The sequence below is a fragment of the Notolepis coatsorum genome (genome assembly GCF_963971535.1).
Source record: "Notolepis coatsorum genome assembly, contig: SCAFFOLD_473, whole genome shotgun sequence".
Taxonomy (NCBI): Eukaryota; Metazoa; Chordata; class Actinopteri; order Aulopiformes; family Paralepididae; genus Notolepis; species Notolepis coatsorum.
Window position 1 is genome coordinate 32,499 of NW_028174291.1, and position 21,080 is coordinate 53,578.

At 46.7% G+C, this 21,080-nt stretch overlaps 1 protein-coding gene across 1 annotated transcript in view; it reads right to left on the reverse strand.

Annotated features, from left to right (window-relative positions):
• Nucleotides 1–3,849: 3,849 nt before the first annotated feature.
• The window catches only part of LOC311247596 (intelectin-like), a 50,968-nt gene continuing 33,737 nt past the window's right edge, over nt 3,850–21,080 (reverse strand). The window contains exons 7-8 of the mRNA XM_084338625.1: nt 5,723–5,832; nt 3,850–4,873 (exon numbers count right to left, since the gene is read on the reverse strand). Of these exons, the coding sequence (XP_084194751.1) occupies nt 4,721–4,873; nt 5,723–5,832 (263 nt within the window). The 3' untranslated portion in view covers nt 3,850–4,720. The remainder of the gene's footprint in view (nt 4,874–5,722; nt 5,833–21,080) is intronic.

The window sequence follows — 21,080 nt, forward strand, 5'->3', positions numbered from 1 at the left end:
AATGCTCTTTTTCATTTTCATCATATTTAGTCACCTTTATCTATGTTTTGTTTAGTCAAGTTTTAGTCAACTACAGGTCTGAGCAATTTAGTCCTGATTTAGTCTTATTTGTTTAATCTCGCCACTCAGTTACAGCCTCATAAATTGGGGAGAGCTTTTTCTAAACAAAAACAAGCTGACGTTAGTCCTAGCTGGTTAAAGAAAAATTATTGCAATCTAACCTCTTAACCACTTAACACATTCCGCGCCAACAACAAGTATACTCGTTATTGGGAGCCAACGCTTGAACGCCAACAACGAGTATACTCATTATTTGATCGTTTTTCGTTTTTTTTTTGTCAGAGACCTTTAGAAGGCATACTGCGATGCCGAGGGTGCAGTACCGGCCATATCCACCCAGGTGGCAGTATCGAGAGTTCAGTAAACCCTGTTCCAGACCCTGTGTTACACTCAAATGTCTCCGGGCGCACTTTTCTAGTACAGGGAAACCTAGGGCTTCACTCAATCGCATTGAATCGTTTTCAGGACCCCCGATCCATATGTTGTGGTGGGTTATGTCGTGGACCAAATGGACATCGGATGGACCAGATGGCCATATTTTTGGAATACTCCCGATCACAGGTAAGGACTATATGACGTAAATTCTAGCTTGATCGTGCAATGCTTTTATACCGATCAAGCTGATCAACGTTTTTAGTGTTCAATACGAATGCCGTTACTGGCAATCAAATAATCAGAAACGCCCCCCCCCCCCCCCCCCCCCCTTTCATGCATTCATGATAAAACATAATACATATTACATTTGATTTGGGAATAGTAGCGTGTCCAGGCAAGAAACGGCAAAGCTTATAGTAGGATTCACGTATAAGGCTATAACTCAGCCTTTCAGGAATTACCCTAGACCACTCTAAAACTATACTTATATTCACCACGGTATAACACGGGAACGTATGGATGAAAAAATTTATTCTTTTTCACGTTCAATATTATTGAACGATAGATAGTTGATGTCAAATGGGCCATAGTATTGTATCCATAGCTAGAATATAGAATATAGTTATAGCTCTACAAACAAGGTGATGCACTCCTATCTTTTAAAGCATGGCATTGCTACAATGGGACCCGTCTAATGGCTGGCGCTGAATGTGTTAAGCATCACCCCCAAAACGGGGCCATTTTAGTTTTTGACGACTGCATACTTTTTTTTGCAAAGCTTAGCTTTATACTTTATACTTATAGCACATGCATGAGCCTCGTCTCTTATGAAAGGTAACATTCTGAAGTTGCTCATTCAAAAAAGAAGAATCACTTTGAGTGCTAATGAAATAGAGTAACAGAGGTTTGAACACGCTGAAGTAAAAGTTGTTTGTACTCACATTTGTGTTTAGTGGTTGCCAGATTCCTGTTTTAAAGTTCCAGCATAGAGGTATGAGCTGGAAAACACTGCGGTTCCATAGCCTGAAGTCCTACAGGTACAAATCTTATAAAAATCCATGAAAGAACTAGTGCTTGAGAAAGGTTTTGGTAAAGTGTGTACCGGTAAAAAACATTTTCCAAGATGGCCGTCCACTTCAATTCATTCTGACGCTCGAGTCACAACAATGGACTTCTTCCTCAACTTTCACCCACTCGGCTGCAGTCTCTTTCGGAGTGGACACTCGTTGGCTACAATGGTGATCGCCATCAGCGTTGATTGGTCAGTTCGGGACCGTATACAGTCAGAAGTGGTCACTTGACGGAGCGGCCTGTCATGTGACCACTCAACGGATATATCGCCTTGTAACTCGAGCGATCAGTGTATTGGATGATCAGCGAAAAATGCAGCCTGGAGCCGGCAGAAGAGCGCATAGTGCCACGAATGCGCGCAAGTGTGTGACGGCCCGCCGTCTTCTTTTAGCCAAGAGAGATTTCGGCAAGGTTTTATTTTGTAAACTACATTTTGTGTCGTCGTTTGTAGTCAACGACATGCCTGAATTATTTAGTCACATTAGTGTCACATGATCTCCATTAACACATTAATTGCCAAAAACTAGTTAACTCGTTATTGCCCGCCATGCGAATATTGCCAAAAACGAGTTAACTCGTTTTTATGATTGGTATTTCTTTTATTTGCTATATCTATTCATAATTCATGGCTGCAGCCTCTGGAGACCCTGGTGAATGTGTCTGAGCTGTCAGACGGTCAACACCTACTGCCTTGCGGAGCTATTGCACTCCATTGGAAACGGTCTGGTGTGTTTTCTGAGCCGATCTGAGCCGTGGGGACGGGGTTTAAATACTCAGGCGAGGCAGGCCTTTACAACGAGGGCATAGAACACTAACCCCGCCCGCCCATTCATGTGTAACGCTCGGTAATGTTGGGGACAGGATCGCTGTGGATAACTGGAATGGCGATCAGATAATTGGATTATTTTTTTTGCATTACATCAGAGACAAGGTAAGGACACTATATATAAAATCTTGCGTTGATCTGATATTTCTTTCTCCCGCGATCAAAGCTATCTGCGTGGACCGTGTTGTGCTTTCTACCGTTGGCTGCGGTGGGAGGGGGGGGGGGGGGCACCCCGCTACGAGGGCCATTTCCTGTATGCACGAGGAGACATAATAATGATAATCTAGCGTTGATTTCAGGATGATTAGATAATCAGCCGAAAAATTACAACGTGATAACTGGATTACACTAAAATGCCTTTTTCTCGTCTTTTCCTGGAATTACTCACTTTTAATTTAATTAATCACTAAAACTATACTCATATTCAAAACGGTATAAAACGAAAATGTACGGATGAAAAAACAATCTGTTTTTTGCATGTTGACCAGAAGCAACTCACTGACAGTCGACGCCGTTATTAGATCCATAGCTATAATATTAAATATAGTTTTAGGACTCGCAAGTTTGGCATTCTAAAACTATATCCATTGAATAAAGACCTGGCGCTGAAGGGGGATCAGCGCCCCCTGCTACTGGCGGTCAATGTGTTAACGTGACATCTCGTCATGTCAAGCTTTGTTGACGACCATAAAAGGCAGGCATTGTTAATTTAGTCAACAAAAATGATGACTAAATATTATTTAGTCATCATTTTTGTTGACTAAATTAACAATGCCTGCCTTTTGAATATCTCCAACTGCAATTGATGAATAAATTGTGCTTAAAAAATTTACCTTTTTCCCAAAAGAATAATAATATTTACAAAAGTAAGGTTATATTCCTTTAATAACCCATTAAGCCTGACGGGCCCGGTGCAGACCCTGTACAACCTGTTGTTGCTGGCGACATCGCAGACCACTGTACCAAGAGGTGAATTCACTTCTTGACAATGTGTCTGGATGCCTTTTAATTAAGGGGGGAGTGAGTTTAACTTGCAGTACCGCTAACGTCCACAGTGACTTCACAACACTTGAAGTGAATGAATGAATGAATGAATGAATGAATGAATGAAAACTTTATTTAACAGATTGCAGAATGGGTACAATACAGTACGGCTCAATACACACAATTGTTAAGGGGATGCAGACCTGAGAAAGACGTTTGTCTTGTTTCCATCAGGGTCCCCCATTTTCAATTCATCGTCCATCGTGACTGTGGATAGACTCGCGGTACCTCCGTTACACTGGCTGGTGAACGCCGTATTGGCTGTAGATGCTATTGAAGAGGTACTATACCGCTCTGCACTAATATCAACGTGTATGGTCAAAGTCATGCCTCCAAGACGAGTTAACCATAGGGATAAATTGGCATGGCTATTTTCATGTGTCTTTTGACCTTTCACCTTTCTAAAAAGGGCCTGCCATACATGGTGGGAAAACAGTTGATCATATATAGTGAATACCACAACTGACAAGAAGCATCGTATGATCCAGTTTATTATTCAAGATATTATTAAAATATCAAATGAAAGAAAAGATGGTCTAAATACTCAAACAGCCCATATGCCCGTGTTACATTAAATGCAATCGACATACCTGACAGTATTAAGACTGGGAAAACACTACAGATGGATGGAAATACAATACAATGACCTTTAATCATTCTTTGTAGCTCATAGCTCACAATCAACTTTCATAAGACACAAGTGCCATAATAAAATATTCACCATATCATCCAAATACCAATTACATCACAACTGCGACTCAACTGCAAATATTATACTAGTCACACTGTTACACTGAGAGAGAGATGCATGGTGTTTGCTGCTGTGGCTTTTAGTCTTAAATGGGAAATATTTCACACTAGGAGAGACATTTTCAAGAATATTTATTTCATTTTGGGAACCTTTCTGGGCTGACTGCGCAGTTACTGAGGAGTTTTACGTTCCCAGTTGCCAGGTTGGGATATGAAGGATTTTAGACTTCTCAAGCTAATCTGGCAACATCCCCATAGAAAGCCAGACTTAGTGTGTGTCACGATGGTATACTCAAGTAAAAACATTTATTTGCAGGTATATGAATCAACAGTTGACTAACTACTACAGCGTAGATGCACAGCAATGCATACATTTGTATTTCAAAAGGATAGGATACACACAAATACCGGAAAACACCTTAAAAGTAAGTTGCTAATCAAAGCTAAACTGAGATCATCTGAATTTTACATTCAGCAAGATATCCCTTTTAGAACGTTAACCCCTCATTAGATGGTTAATGTGGTAGTGAAAGGTTAACCTTCTGTAGTGTGGTAGTGAAAAGGTTAAGCCTTTGTAGCGTGGCAATGGATGGGTTAACGGTAGAACAGCAGCAGGGCAGCTTCAGTAACTGCCTTAGAAGCACTCCAGCCAATGTTGGTCCCATAACCGCTCCAGTCAAAGGAAGTGAAGTCACCGCATTGTCTGGGAGCACCTTCTGGGAAGTGTCCCCCTCCTCCAACGCAGTACTGAAACACAAGACACACATATTTATCAGGGATGGGACCGAATATTCGTTTCACGTTTTTTACAATTGAATATTCGTTTTGTAAAAAATAAATAAAAATAATTATAAAATAATTATAATTTTTTTTGATTTTTTTTATAAAATGCTTATTTTTTTTATTGAAGCAAAAATTCTTGTTTAATTCCTTTTTATATTTAGAGGCAGCCTAATTTTCATAGCCCTAATTGATCAAAAAGATGCACATGCTACTGTTTCTGTTTGTTTATTAAAGCCGGTTGTTATTATAGGCTACGATGGTGAATGGTGTCATTTTGATTTATTGCCGGTCAGCTGATAAAAAAAAAATATTTATAATATAATTTATATAATTTTTTTTTATATAAATTTTGGGGGGGGGGGGGGGGGGGGGTGACGTTACACAGACTGGTGTTTTCACACTCAAATGGACTCAGACCTTGACTCAGCATTTTTGGCTATTCTCTCTAAATGTCATGTCAAGGACCCCCACATTGACAGACATTAGGTCATGGACCTCCATTTGAGAAGAGATTTGTTGTTAAATATGATTTAGTCCATAATTCCATAACTGTCTATACTGTACTGTAGGTGGAGAGATACCAGAAAAGATGTGATCAGAATAGTAATTTTTGTACATTCTCTCAGTGCGCTAACTTTTAGTAAATCATCTTTCTTCTGGGGACCCCATGGAACCTCCTCAATGACCCCCTTTAACCCCCTCGTTAGAAGGTATAGACCAAGATTCGCGTACGCCTCCAGTGCACTCTTTTTGTGCTCTAAGTCACCCTAGTGCTCGTGGCGTACTGTGCTCTATAGCGCCAATTTCACTTACTTGCTCAACGTTGCACCTGTTGGGTTTCGGTTTGAGTCCAGAGCAGATTGCAGTGGCTGCCCTCTCATGGTTGATTGCTCTGAAAGTGATATATCCTGGATCCGATTCACCTGTAGGAACATTTCAGAGATACTTTAATGGTAATGCCACAAAACGAATGCCTTTATTATAAAGTAGTAACTTTATAGTAATAATAATAAGAAAGGGTCGGGGGGGTAACCACCCCTGCCCGCGACACCGAGTGAACGGCGCACGACCAGAGGGGAAACTTCGAATCCGTGTTTCACTTTCAATAACTAATGCGTGCATGCCGAATCCCAAACAATATTCATGCTGCAAAGTCATCCTCTAAAGATCGACATTTAGACTAGAGGCAGGCTATATGCTATAAAAAGTAGACTACTACTAAAAAAAAAATGCATTCAAATTATTTCTTTTTTTTTGTGTGCGTGCGGTAATAACCGCGGCGGTAGGAAATATTTTGCAAATCCGTGCGGTAAGGAAAACATCAATACCGCGGCAGCTCTACTTGAAACAATGATTATCATGATTATAGACCAGGGGTGGCCAACCCGCGGCTCGCGAGCCGCATGCGGCTCTTTGCCCGTCAATGTGCGGCTCTTCCATCCACAAAAAAAAATAAAAAAAAATAAAAAAAATAAAAAATTTTAATTTTTTTTTTACCTTTTTTTTTTTTTTACTTTTTTTTTTTGTATGTCACTCATTCCATAAGGACGTAGAATAAACATTTACAATTTTTTTTTAATGGTCCATTTGCATGTTCTTGGTATCTGAATCTAGGGACATATATGGATCAGTGTCAGAAATAGTGTGTCTGTTACTAGGCTTGAGTAAATTGTAATGAACCAAAGGAGAATATCAATTCTATTTAAAAAAAAATTATCTTTGACTGTAAATAACACCATGCTAAAATTGACCAGACCTGAAAAATCTAAGCAAATGAATAAAGGGAAGATGATTAAACAGAAGGTTTTGTAGATACAGTACTGAATTCTGCCATCTTTTTTATAATGTAAATTTCTCCACCATTTTTCATCATATTGCAACACCGTTTTTTGCAAGACGTTCACAGAAAGGTAGAGAAACGAACTGCGTTCTGTTTTATGGCAATAACGTTCAGGTTTGTGGGAGATAATCCCAAAAAATACGAGAAATTAAAAAGTAAATCCAGAAGTCAGTGTGAGCTGGGTAGGGTAGTTTTTCGAAATTTGAAAGCCCTGAGTCTCTTCCTTCAAAAGACTACACTCACTTTTGGCTGTGCCACTTCCTCCTGTCAATATGCGCCGGTTTCCGACTCAATGCCCTAAGATTTCTATAATCTTATATTTCACTAATAACAGTTAAAATAATTGGTAAACAAACATAATGCTAAAAATATACACTTTTACTGTATATCTCGGGCTTAAGAGGTTAACCCTGTGAGGCCCAAATTAAAAAGAAATTAGCAACTTCAGAGGCCAGAGGGTGGGACATATAAACACATTTACTATCAAATAGCATTGTGAGGCTGAACAACAGGACCAATTGACTATACATGTGCTTAAAGGGGAACTATCTTATAAATGGCTTTTTTCAGTGTTTACCATTGTTTCTTAGCTATGTGGACTTATATTAATAGGATATATGTCTCTAATTCTCATATTGGCGAATTCTTCCAATTCTCCTCTCACAATATTCACCCTCACTGAACTGAGTCATCTGAAAATGTGCATATCTGTGATGTCAGAGATTTCTCAGCTGCATAATAATGTGGCAGTTGATGTGGCAGTTGGCACCAGGCCACACAGTGGTTGGAGCCCAGCCTCAAAACGGCTTAAGATCTTGAGGTAGAAAAATGCGGTTTTTAGTACTTGATTAGAAATACAAAACAATGCATTTTTTTTGAAAAAAACCTAGGTGTTCCATAGACTCACAGGAATTGTGTAAAAGTGCCCAAATAGTGAAAGAAATAGTAAAATAGTTCCCCTTAAATTTTTTTTAAATAAACATTGTTTTTTTAAATGGCTAAAAGTGATTTTGTAATTTTGCAACCGTGGGTCTCACAGGGTACTTTTAACCCTGTGAGGCCCAAATAAAAAAGACATTAGCAACTTCAGAGGCCAGAGGGTGAGACCTATAAACACATGAAGGGTGCCGTGACTGAAAAAAAAGGTTGAGAAACGCTGGTATATGGTGTGGCTCTTTGTGGTACCACAGTCATTTTTTTGTGGCTCTTAGTCTCTGACTGGTTGGCCACCCCTGTTATAGACGATAATAACATTATTCAGCTGACCACTAAGGGGGACTAAACACGTTTCGCAATTACGCCACATCAATGTGGAACACCCTACCCACAGCCGTAAAAAAAAAGTGAATCCCCTACCCACCTTCAAAACCGCTCTCAAAGAGCATCTACGGGAGGCTGCAATTCGAAACTGGCCCCCGTAAATGTCCGAACTACCCTCCTACCAACCCACCCCCTCCTAATGTACATTTCCCTCTCCCTCATATGTATATATTTACTGTTAGGATCTCTGTTTAACAGTACTGTATATTTGCATATCTTGTATGTCACAAATGTAACAGTACTGTATAACTGTATGCTGTATGCTGTATGCTGTAGAATGGCTGCTGTTTTATATAGCGCTTTTATCCAAAGCGCTTTACAATTTGTTACTCACATTTTACCCATTCACTCACACATTCACACACCAAGGCAACCATGCAAGGTGCCAACCTGCTCATCGGGAGCAATTAGGGGTTAAGTGTCTTGCTCAAGGACACATCGACACGCTGCCCGGAAGAATCGGGAATCGAACCGGGAACCTCCGGATTGCCAGACGACTGCTCTACCTCCTGAGCCACTGTCGCCCCATATGTCATAAATGTCATGATTAGATTAGATTAGATCAGGGGTTCCCAAACTTTTTCAGCTCGAGACCCAAAAGAGAAATTTGGTGTTTCCCCGGGACCCAAACTTACAAAAATACATCATGAATTGCCATAACATACATTTATAAACTACTGATAAAGAATGTATATGAAATGTATTTATTTAATTATAAAAGTACATCACAGCAATAAGCAGAGTGTGATGTTAAGTTGCTCACCACCTCATAACATATGTACATACAATTTTGTAACACTTTTAAATGAACAAACATGTTCTACTCTCCTTTGTATTTCTCACCCTGAAAGACCCTCACCACCCCAATAACAGCCTGTTTCAGCTGCTGAGGTCAGGCAGACGCCTGCGAACCCCAGCTACTAGGACAGAGCGGCTTAGGCTCAGCTTCTTCCCCCAGGCCATCAGAGCCATGAACAATGAACATTGAGTGCTCAGAACATTGAACTATCCACACACAAGCACACATGAACACACACACGACACTTTAACATGAGCGGGCACACACTCATGTCGCACACACGCACACTTATGGCCAAAGGAAAGGACACTTTAAATTAGAATAACAGGAACAGTGTATTGCACTACCAAAGCTAACTAGCATGTCCCATATGCTCTGTAAATAACTATGTACAGATACCGAGATGTCACTCCATGTTACCTGTTACCTGTTTACTGCACAATGTTGTTTTTTCATTTTTTTATTCTATTATATGTTGTACCACTGTATTGCACATCGTTGCGGGCAAGACCACCCGCATTTCATTGTATACCTGTATGCCGTGACAATTAAAACTCTTGACTTGACTTGACTTGACACCCCTTTTTCAACTCTCCATTTCTTACCCCTCCCTCCATCCCTCAACCTTAAACCCCAACATTCTGATTAATTTGTACTGACTTATTTAAAAATTCTACTGACCTGACATCATGCTAGAAGGGGTATAATATTTCATCTATGGCACAATGAAAGAGGTATGTGGCTGGTTGAAGTTTTCAACCAGCAGATCTATGCTGGGCTTGGTTTTTGAAAGTGCTATTCTGAGGTCATGCTGAGCATTTAGTCTGTTTCTGTATTTGTTTTTCAGGTATGCTAGAGTAGAAAACCCAGATTCACATAAGTATGTGGTACCAAACTGAATCAACACATCTACAGCTTTTTTATAAAAAATTCAAAAAAGTTTTATAATTTTTTTTTGTGGTGAGTCTTGGTGACCCAATAAAAACGGGTCCCTAAGTTTGAGAAACGCTGGATTAGATGAATAGATTACATTTTTATATCTGTATATCTGTATGTTGTGTATGTCATAAATGTCATTATGAATTGAAAATGGGGGACCCTGATGTAAACAAGACGAAAGTCTTTCTCTGGTCTGCATCCCCTTAACAATTGTGTGTATTGAGTTGTACTGTACTGTACCCATTCTGCAATCTCTTAATTAAAGTTTTCAATCAATTCAATCAATTCAATTGGCAGTCACTGCCCATCTTCTCCTGGCTTCCAGCTCAACTCCTCCTGCCTGGTAAGAGGCAGAATAATCCTAAAGTAAAAATTACATTACTGTGTTGGAGTAGTCCAATGGATTCCATTACTAATTGTAACATAATTTGTGTGTGTGTGTGTGTGTGTGGGTGTGTGTGTGTGTGCGCGCGTGCGTGCGCGTGCGTGCGTGCTGTCCACCTTAACACTTTGAGTGCCACGCCACTTCCGGGAGGTGATCCCTTCCTGAATATAGTTCTGTATCGTATTAGCTCTCGCTCGGCGTCACTCTCTGCACTGTCCTCGCACACGTGCACACGCACTGAATAAAGACCACAATGTACCTTTAATCCCAATATTTGTCTGACCACACCCCTATCAGCTTACCCATATAAGCAGGGGTGGGGCCACCCACTCGCCTCCTTCTCGCTTTCACCACAAGGAAGTGCCTCGGTAGATCCCCACACTTGAAGTGATGGTAGGAGAAGAGTTGGAAAACAAGGATACGTTGACATCATATCTTTATTTTCTCTCTCACTATTTTCGAGAAAATACAGCGATATTGTCTTTGTACTGGAGTGTCTGGAAGATGATGATCATTCTAAAAATCCTCCACCGGTTTTCGTATTGGGAGTTCGCGCCGCTACATGCTTTTCCAACTGCAGTCCTTGCTGTGTGCTGGTTGCGGTAAAGGCACAGCTGGGCTGTAGGACGCGCCGCTGTTGTGAGAAGCGGTGGGTTCCAGGTTTTGGTGAGTTATGTTTTGCTGGCAGGCTCCACTTGTCTGTTAGTGCTATGGGGGCTAATTGACAATGTTTATGAAAACCGGCCCCAGGCTAGGGTCCTTTGTTCAGCCTCTTAGGCGACAGAAGACCTTGGTCTGAAGCCCATTATAGTTTTAACTAGTGGGCCACGACCATTAACACTGGTGATCCCTGTGTTTTCTGGACGAGTGGATATCTCTCTGTCACCGTGTTAAGGCCCCATCTGTCATATCCAAATGAGAGTATTCCCTCACGAGGAGATATGGGCATAGATGTTCGATAGCGGAAGATCTGTGTTCAAGTCAGCTACACAGGCCAGTTGGGTTTTGTGCTGGCTCCGTCGGGTGTTGGTAAAATCACCGTTGTAAAACTGTGTTGACATCTTGTTTCTCTTTTCTCTTAAAAAGTGAGGAGGGTTTCAGAACGGCGGCCTATCTGGGTGAGTGTTATATCATTGTGTACAAGTTCAGGTGATAGCTGCTTAGCTTACGGTTAGCCAGTCAGCTGTTAGCTGCGGCGTTAGCCTGCTGTGATCACTGCGTGGCCTACATAGGTTGGGCCTACTGTTAGCCAGTCGGCTGTTAGCTGCGGCGCTAGCCTGCTGTGATCACTAGGAAACGTTAGCTTGCTGCTATCGGCCAAGGCCCAGCGCGGGGTAGCTCCGGCTCCTCGCGCGCCGCCGCGAGCTCCCCTCTGGTCGTGTGCGCCGTTCGCTCGGCGTCTCGCGGGCAGGGGCAGTAGCGACCGACGGTTGGAGCGGCCGTTAGCTTAATGCTACTCTGTTGAACGTGCTTTGATTATAATATGTTTTAAACACTCTTGACTACGACGTCATCTTTGACAGAGGATGTTCGTCGAACCTGCCCTGGGCCAGGACGGCAAAGCCTGCGTCAACAAAGGGGACCGTAGCGACGGGTTGGAGCGGCGACGCTGCCCAGATCGAACAACACAGGACGGCTGTGTTTTCTACGGTGTCTTGAGACTGCACTTCGTTGATCTACGCTCCGGGTAGGACAAGGTTTGGCCAGACCTTATACACGTCTTCTGGCTTTACCTTCTAAATGTTTTGTAAATAACGATGTTTTCCAAAACGAGTGTTACTGCACTACATTTAGGATACGACGCAAGTTGTGTGTGAATTGTCTTGTCACTAGGTATTTAGCTTCTCTGTGCAAATCGGGTTGTTGTTTCAGATGTGAAAATGATCTGGTTTGTTGTGTTGAGAAACATCATGTGTGTTTATATGTACCGTGTACTCACAACTAAGGGGGTTAACTAACCTATAAAGCTATGCTTAGTGACAAATGAGTAAAGAATATTCTTTTCTCAGCCTGTAATGACAATGAACAGTGTGTTCACATATTAACAGGTTTTCCTGTTTTAACTGGCCGTATTAAGGGTAAAGTAGGAGGATTGTGTTTCCCCCCGGTTCCCTGGGGACTTCTTCATCCTCCTATCAGACATGTTGTTGCACTACATTGTGTCTTTGTGTGGTAGGGATGCGATGTAACCCTTAGCTTGATTGCTGAGGTTGTGCTAAGACTGCTGGAGAAACTTTATTTTCCTAAAAGAAAAGATTGTTTGGTCGCTTTCGTGTGTGCTTAGCAAGGCCTGTGGCCGATACTAATCGAGAATTATGTATTCTCTCATTATGAAAAACGGCGTTCCTCTGTAGAGTGTTTTTGCCATTTTTTGTAGGTGATGATGGGTTGTGTGTGTCATGTGACCTACAACTGGGTTGGACTGGCCACAGAAGCACATGTGTAAGTTTGGACCGGGGCTCTTAGAGAGCCCTCTCTATTCTGTGTTTTTTCCTTAGTAAAAATCAGATAGCAGGTTAGCTCATGCGCTGTGTGAAGCTGTCAGACGCTTCATAGAGCTGACTATGACTGTGTCATACTCTCTTTTTGTCATTACATCGTATCATGGGTGTGGGGTCGTAAAGGGGTGAACTGGTAACCTTTCCTCTCCCCCTTTTTTCTGTTGGTCAGGGGTACACCTCCTGTCCTTCAAGGTTCCTGTCACGTTGCGGTCCCGCACGTTACGGGGAGGGGGGGGGGGGGGGGGGGGAGTTTCATGGTCCCACGGCCTGGAATATTGGGCGTGTGCACCGCAGAAATTCCCCCGCCATAGAGTACGTCACCGTGCGCGTCTCTGTTGGTAGGACTTCCGTGTGCTGTTCAGGTCCATGTGATGGATCTGTTTCGGGGGGTGGTCAGGGCTCCTCCTCACCAAGCTCCTATTCGGGCCTTCTGTGAGTCGGGACTCCTCCTTCCATGTGAGGGAGCCTCCTTCAGAGTACAGAGCCTCCTCCTCAGATTGTCAAGGTGAGTGGACCCTCTAGAAGGAGTCCTACTCTATTGTGTATGTATTCGATTCAATTCGATTATTGAGTGTGTATGGGTTCAGTGCCTCCTCCCCGGAGAGCCCTAAATCAAATTTTTTACATGGCTCAAGGTGCAATATATTCTTTTCAATCTGTACAGCTCGCGTGGGAAGTCTCTCTGGGGATTCCCGTCTCCTTCCTATGGGAGGGTGGTGGGATGTAAAAATTTGAACTATTTTTACCCCCGGCTGTGTAGACTGGGATACATACTGTTGGTGCTTCCTTCTTTTCTACTAAAAAGAGTTGGAGTTAGGAAGTGTCACACCCCTCTTGTCGTTCCCCATGGCGCCTTGGGGATTCAATGACAGGTCTAAATAGCCTGTTCATTGATGTGGGTGTGTCCCGACACACGTATAGTGCTAGCTCGGGGTGTTCTGTAAACAGGCGACTGACTGGCACGCCTTGGTTGCTTGAGGTTAAAACGGCGTTTTTATAAAGCAACTGGGATGGAGGTTTTTCCTCTTCCGACGACCAAATCCAACGACCTGGTTTTTTGTCATCGACGGATTCTCGTTCATGTCTGGGGGATGATGACGGAATGGATCTGAACATATGTAGAGGGGTCTCACGCCCTGGGGGTGGGCCACCGGGCGCGGTTCGCCCGAACGTCTGGGTGGCGCCTTCTTTTCATGTTTAAGATCAACACGCATATCTGCCCCTTCTCCTGGAGTAGGCATGTCGGCGTGGTTAGGGCACGGGACTGGTTCTGGTCACGCTGGTCCGGATCAGTTGAACCTGTTGTCCGCCGGGGATGCAGATCTGCTGTTCTGGTACCCTGAGGGACTTGGGCTTTTTTCAGGGGGAAAAATGCCAGGTTGGTCCGGGTGTCACAGGGTTAAGCACTATGGAGACCCTGGTTGGGTACGTTTTTTACTCAGCACTGTCGTAATGGCTTACGGCCATGCCAACCTGTACACGCTCGATCTCGTCAGATCTCGGCCGCTACACAGGTTGGTCCTGGTTAGTACTTGGTTGGGAGACCGCCTGGGAATACCAAGTACGGTGTGCTTAGGGGCTGGTTCTCCATTCTTTTTCGCTCCTCTCACGCATGGCAAAGAGGGGCCTGTTGGGGTGGTCTTTGACCTCCTCTGGTGACCCTGTGCTTCCCGTATCGCCAGGCCCGGTCCGAAGTAATGTTTCGTCGACCCGTAGGCCTGGGTGTGAGGTTTTGTCCGCTGCTCACCTACTCGCTCTGTTCCTTTAAGCCTGTTGCTCACCTACTCGCTCTGTTCCTTAAGCCTACTGTTAATCAATTGCATTCTCCTCACCTCACTAGCCCCCACCCTCGCGTTCGTTTGCTCTTCAGCAACCACACCCTTGGACTACCTGTCATTATGTGTTTGATTGGTCTGGTGCCGAACACACACTTTTAGTTTCAAGTATCAATTACCTTCACGCACCTGTGGTGCATTCTAATTAGTTCCCCTGTGGGCTTTATGTAACTCGCTCTCCCCTCTGTCCCTTGTCGGGTCGCGCCGTTTCATTCCGTATCATATTCTCTATCACCAAGACTCCTTCGGGAGGTCCTCTGTCTGTTTATGCTGTTTTCATCTCCGGCGTGAGATGCGCTCCAGCCTTCGCTTCCTGTCGCCGTTGCCTGAGGGAGACACTGGACTGCGCTCTCTAAACTTCCACGGGAGGTATCCCAGTGTTCCACTTCAGACCTCCGCGCAGCAGACGTCCTGACGCGCATCCAGACCTCCGCGCAGCAGACGCCCAGACGCGCATCCAGACCTCCGCGCAGCAGACGCGCTCTTCACTCCAGACGCGCATCGCTTCCTAATACTCTACGGGAGGATGCGTCTCTCCGAGCCGGCGCGCTCTTCCGCGCAGACGCGCTCTTCACTCCTGACGCGCATTCAGACGCACTCCAGATGCGTCCTCCGTACCGGCGCGTACTCCAAGCAGACGCGCACCACTCAGACCTCCGCGCCAGATGCGCCCTCCGTACCGGCGCGTACTCTAAGCAAGTCGCGCACCACTCAGACCTCCGCGCCAGATGCGCCCTCCGTACCGGCGCGTACTCCAAGCAGTCGCGCACCACTCAGACCTCCGCTTGGACAACCCGTTTTCCGTGGCGACGCGCTCGCCCCGTTTTGATCCTCCTCTCTTTACGCACAGCGCCTGGGTGAGTTTTTATGACTGTCTTTGATCCTATTCGTTTTTCGTGTGTTTAATGACACTGAAGATATCCTGCTTTTTGTCAGACTGTCACTCACCCAGCGTCAGCTTTTTGGATAGTTCTTTGGGATAATCTTTGGCCTTAACATCGCTCACTGTGTGTATACTCACCGAAGATATTATTCACTTGGATTTGTATTTTGGGACTTCACTCACAGTGTGTATATACACCGAAGATTCTGTCACTTGGATTACTCTGTTTTTGGGACAAGTCACCTCTCCTGTCACCTGCTCTGTTCCCAACTGAACTCTGAGCTAACCCGCTCCCTCTCTCCCTCTCGGTCCCGTTTACCACCCTCGGAGATCTGCCGAGAGAGATCTGCAGAGCGGTTCTGACGTCCACCGCCTGCTTCCTCAGACTAACCATCCCGGGAGAAGCTGCAGAGCAGCAACATTCATTAATGCTTGTGTTCCAAGGCCTTACCCTGTTTTCTCTGTCCCAGTATGCAGCTCCAGCCCTCGCCCTGTTCCAAGGCCTTACCCTGTTTTTCTCTAGTCCTCCTAGTCCTCCCTGTCTAGTCCCTCCATTCCTCCCTCTCCCCAGCCCGCCTCCGCGGGCCTCTGTCCCTGTTTCCCCACTCTAGTCCTCCTAGTCCTCCCTGTCCCCAGCCCGCCTCCGCGGGCCTCTGTCCCTGGTTTTCTCCTCCTAGTCCTCCTAGTTCCTCCCTGTCCAGTCCTCCTAGTCCTCCCTGTTTCCTTCCTTGTCCCTTGCCCCGGCCCTGTTCCGTTAGCCTTCCCTTAGCCTTCCCCTTAGCCAGCTCGCCTCTTAAGGGCACTGTACCTTTCCCTTCTTGTTATCCAGTAATTTGTGTTCTCCCTTAAAGGGACAGTGCCGTTTTTTCCTTGTTATTCAATAAATGCCCAGTTCTTGGCTTACTCTCATACCTGTCTTGTGTTGTGCGATTGGGGTCGGTTACAAACCATAACAGTACGACCCGACCAAATCGACGACCCCAGCCAGCACAGACGGTGTATGTTGAGTTTGCCTTTTTTTCTTTCTTGTTCCCTCTAGTTCCCCTGTTAGCTCCCCTGTTAGCTTGCTAGTTAGCCCTGTTTGGCTCCCCTGTTAGCCTGTTAGCTTCCCTGTTGGCTTCCCTGTTAGCCTCGTTAGCTCCCCTGCAGCTTGTTAGGCCTCTACTACCAGCATGGCCCCTGTCTGCTAGCTTTGCCCCGGCTGCTAGCACAGCCTCTTTGTTAATGCAGCCCTTGCTGCTGGCATGGGCCCTGTAGCTAGCCTTGCCCAGGCAGCTAACTCAGTCCCTCTGCATGGCCCCTGTCTGCTAGCTTAGCCCCGGCTGCTAGCACAGCCTCTATGTTAATGCAGCCCTTGCTGCTGGCATAGGCCCTGTAGCTAGCCATGCCCAGGCAGCTAACCCAGTCCCTCAGCATGGCCCCAGTCTGCTAGCTTAGCCCCGGCTGCTAGCACAGCCTCTATGTTAATGCAGCCCTTGCTGCTGGCATAGGCCCTGTAGCTAGCCATGCCCAGGCAGCTAACCCAGTCCCTCTGCATGGCCCCCAGTCTGCTAGCTTAGCCCCGGCTGTTAGCACAGCCTCTATGTTAATGCAGCCCTTGCAGCTGGCATAGGCCCTGTAGCTAGCCATGCCCAGGCAGCTAACCCGGTCCCTCTGCGTGGCCTCCACTTTTTGTGTAGCCTTCCCACTGCTAGGACTGCTCCTTCAGCTAGCAAGGTCAGCTTTCCCACTGCTAGGACTGCCCTTTCAGCTAGCAAGGTCAGTTTTTCTCCCACTGCTAGGACTGCCCTTTCAGCTAGCGAGGTCAGTTTTCCCACTGCTAGGACTGCCCTTTCAGCTAGCAAGGTCAGTTTTTCCCACTGCTTGGACTGCCCTTTCAGCTAGCAAGGTCAGTTTTCTCCCACTGCTAGGACTGCCCTTTCAGCTAGCAAGGTCAGTTTTCTCCCACTGCTAGGACTGCCCTTTCAGCTAGCAGGGTCAGTTTTTTCCCACTGCTAGGACTGCCCTTTTCAGCTAGCAAGGTCAGTTTTCCCACTGCTAGGACTGCCCTTTCAGCTAGCAAGGTCAGTTTTCCCACTGCTAGGACTGCCCTTTCAGCTAGCAGGGTCAGTTTTCCCACTGCTAGGACTGCCCTTTCAGCTAGCAGGGTCAGTTTTCTCCCACTGCTAGGACTGCCCTTTCAGCTAGCAAGGTCAGTTTTCTCACACTGCTAGGACTGCCGCTTCAGCTAGCAAGGTCAGTTTTCCCACTGCTAGGACTGCCCTTTCAGCTAGCAGGGTCAGTTTTCTCCCACTGCTAGGACTGCCCTTTCAGCTAGCAAGGTCAGTTTTCTCACACTGCTAGGACTGCCACTTCAGCTAGCAAGGTCAGTTTGCCCCACTGCTAGGACTGCCCCTTCAGCTAGCAAGGTCAGTTTTTCTCTCACTGCTAGGACTGCCCCTTCAGCTAGCAAGGTCAGTTCCCCACAGCTAGGACTGTCCTTCCAGCTAGCTTGTTCTCTCATGCTGTTCCAACCCTGTCTGCCAGCCTAGCTCCGGCAGCTAGCGCAGCCTCTATGTTGATGTAGCAGTACAGCTAGCATAGGCCCTGTAGCTATCAGTGCCCTGGCAGCTACCCTTTCCCTCTGCTAGCCCCTTCCCTGTTTCCCCTCTCCAGTGCCCCTGTTCCAGCCCTGTCTGCTAGCCTAGCTCCGGCAGCTAGCGCAGCCTCTATGTTGATGTAGCAGTACAGCTAGCATAGGCCCTGTAGCTTTCAGTGCCCTTGGCTGTTACCCCTCAGCTCCTCTAGTTACCCCTCTGCTCCTCTGGTTACCCCTCAGCTACCATGGTTACCCCTCTGCTCCTCTGGTTACCCCTCAGCTACCATGGTTACCCCTCTGCTCCTCTAGTTACCCCTCAGCTCCTCTGGTTACCCCTCAGCTCCTCCAGTTGCCCCTCAGCTACCGTGGTTACCCCTCAGCTACCCTAGTTACCCCTCGGCTACCCTGTTCTTTTGCTAGCCCCACTTTTATTGTGGCTTCCCCTGCTGGCTTGGCCCAGTACTTTTAGTTTTTTTTGCCTTGTTTTGTCCCCTGCCACTCTGTCTGTATTTTTGGGTCGCCGGGTGGCTCCCGTGGAGGGGGGGGTACTGTGAGGTTTTGTCCGCTGCTCACCTACTCGCTCTGTTCCTTTAAGCCTGTTGCTCACCTACTCGCTCTGTTCCTTAAGCCTACTGTTAATCAATTGCATTCTCCTCACCTCACTAGCCCCCACCCTCGCGTTCGTTTGCTCTTCAGCAACCACACCCTTGGACTACCTGTCATTATGTGTTTGATTGGTCTGGTGCCGAACACACACTTTTAGTTTCAAGTATCAATTACCTTCACGCACCTGTGGTGCATTCTAATTAGTTCCCCTGTGGGCTTTATGTAACTCGCTCTCCCCTCTGTCCCTTGTCGGGTCGCGCCGTTTCATTCCGTATCATATTCTCTATCACCAAGACTCCTTCGGGAGGTCCTCTGTCTGTTTATGCTGTTTTCATCTCCGGCGTGAGATGCGCTCCAGCCTTCGCCTCCTGTCGCCGTTGCCTGAGGGAGACACTGGACTGCGCTCTCTAAACTTCCACGGGAGGTATCCCAGTGTTCCACTTCAGACCTCCACGCAGCAGACGTCCTGACGCGCATCCAGACCTCCGCGCAGCAGACGCCCAGACGCGCATCCAGACCTCCGCGCAGCAGACGCGCTCTTCACTCCAGGCGCGCATCGCTTCCTAATACTCTACGGGAGGATGCGTCTCTCCGAGCCAGGCGCGCTCTTCCGCGCAGACGCGCATCCAGACCTCCGCGCAGCAGACGCGCTCTTCACTCCAGACGCGCATCGCTTCCTAATACTCTACGGGAGGATGCGTCTCTCCGAGCCGGCGCGCTCTTCCGCGCAGACGCGCTCTTCACTCCTGACGCGCATTCAGACGCACTCCAGATGCGTCCTCCGTACCGGCGCGTACTCCAAGCAGACGCGCACCACTCAGACCTCCGCGCCAGATGCGCCCTCCGTACCGGCGCGTACTCTAAGCAAGTCGCGCACCACTCAGACCTCCGCGCCAGATGCGCCCTCCGTACCGGCGCGTACTCCAAGCAGTCGCGCACCACTCAGACCTCCGCTTGGACAACCCGTTTTCCGTGGCGACGCGCTCGCCCCGTTTTGATCCTCCTCTCTTTACGCACAGCGCCTGGGTGAGTTTTTATGACTGTCTTTGATCCTATTCGTTTTTCGTGTGTTTAATGACACTGAAGATATCCTGCTTTTTGTCAGACTGTCACTCACCCAGCGTCAGCTTTTTGGATAGTTCTTTGGGATAATCTTTGGCCTTAACATCGCTCACTGTGTGTATACTCACCGAAGATATTATTCACTTGGATTTGTATTTTGGGACTTCACTCACAGTGTGTATATACACCGAAGATTCTGTCACTTGGATTACTCTGTTTTTGGGACAAGTCACCTCTCCTGTCACCTGCTCTGTTCCCAACTGAACTCTGAGCTAACCCGCTCCCTCTCTCCCTCTCGGTCCCGTTTACCACCCTCGGAGATCTGCCGAGAGAGATCTGCAGAGCGGTTCTGACGTCCACCGTCTGCTTCCTCAGACGAACCATCCCGGGAGAAGCTGCAGAGCAGCAACATTCATTAATGCTTGTGTTCCAAGGCCTTACCCTGTTTTCTCTGTCCCAGTATGCAGCTCCAGCCCTCGCCCTGTTCCAAGGCCTTACCCTGTTTTTCTCTAGTCCTCCTAGTCCTCCCTGTCTAGTCCCTCCATTCCTCCCTCTCCCCAGCCCGCCTCCGCGGGCCTCTGTCCCTGTTTCCCCACTCTAGTCCTCCTAGTCCTCCCTGTCCCCAGCCCGCCTCCGCGGGCCTCTGTCCCTGGTTTTCTCCTCCTAGTCCTCCTAGTTCCTCCCTGTCCAGTCCTCATAGTCCTCCCTGTTTCCTTCCTTGTCCCTTGCCCCGGCCCTGTTCCGTTAGCCTTCCCTTAGCCTTCCCCTTAGCCAGCTCGCCTCTTAAGGGCACTGTACCTTTCCCTTCTTGTTATCCAGTAATTTGTGTTCTCCCTTAAAGGGACAGTGCCGTTTTTTCCTTGTTATTCAATAAATGCCCAGTTCTTGGCTTACTCTCATACCTGTCTTGTGTTGTGCGATTGGGGTCGGTTACAAACCATAACACTGGGTTAACCCTTTTTGAAAACTGAAACACTTAGTTACACACGGTATAGCCGGTGTATACTCGCAGGTGTGTTTTGGAGTTTTTTCTTGAGGGGTTATAGGAACAACCGCCGCATTGGGTAACACCAAGGTGGTTGATTCCCTGGTGTGTTGGAGCAGTGTCAACTCCCGGGTTCACCGGTTGAGGGTGCCCCTGCACGTTCATGACGTCTGCCAATCGTGTCAGCCTTCTCTGCCTCAACCCCTCTGGGTTGGTTTTTTTTAAATTGAGGCTTGGTCATGCAACAACGCCAGCATACGCTCCTTCCGCCGGGGCGGCTGTGTTCAGCTGTCCCCTCTGGCGCCTGTCTCGTCCGCAGTCTCCAGGCTAGGGTTAACGGCCTGTTACCTGGTTTTTCCCCGGTGCGCTGCCTGCTTCTGTTGGTTAACCTTTTTTGTGTGCTTACGGCCATGCTGACTGCCTGTTCTGCAGGGTCAG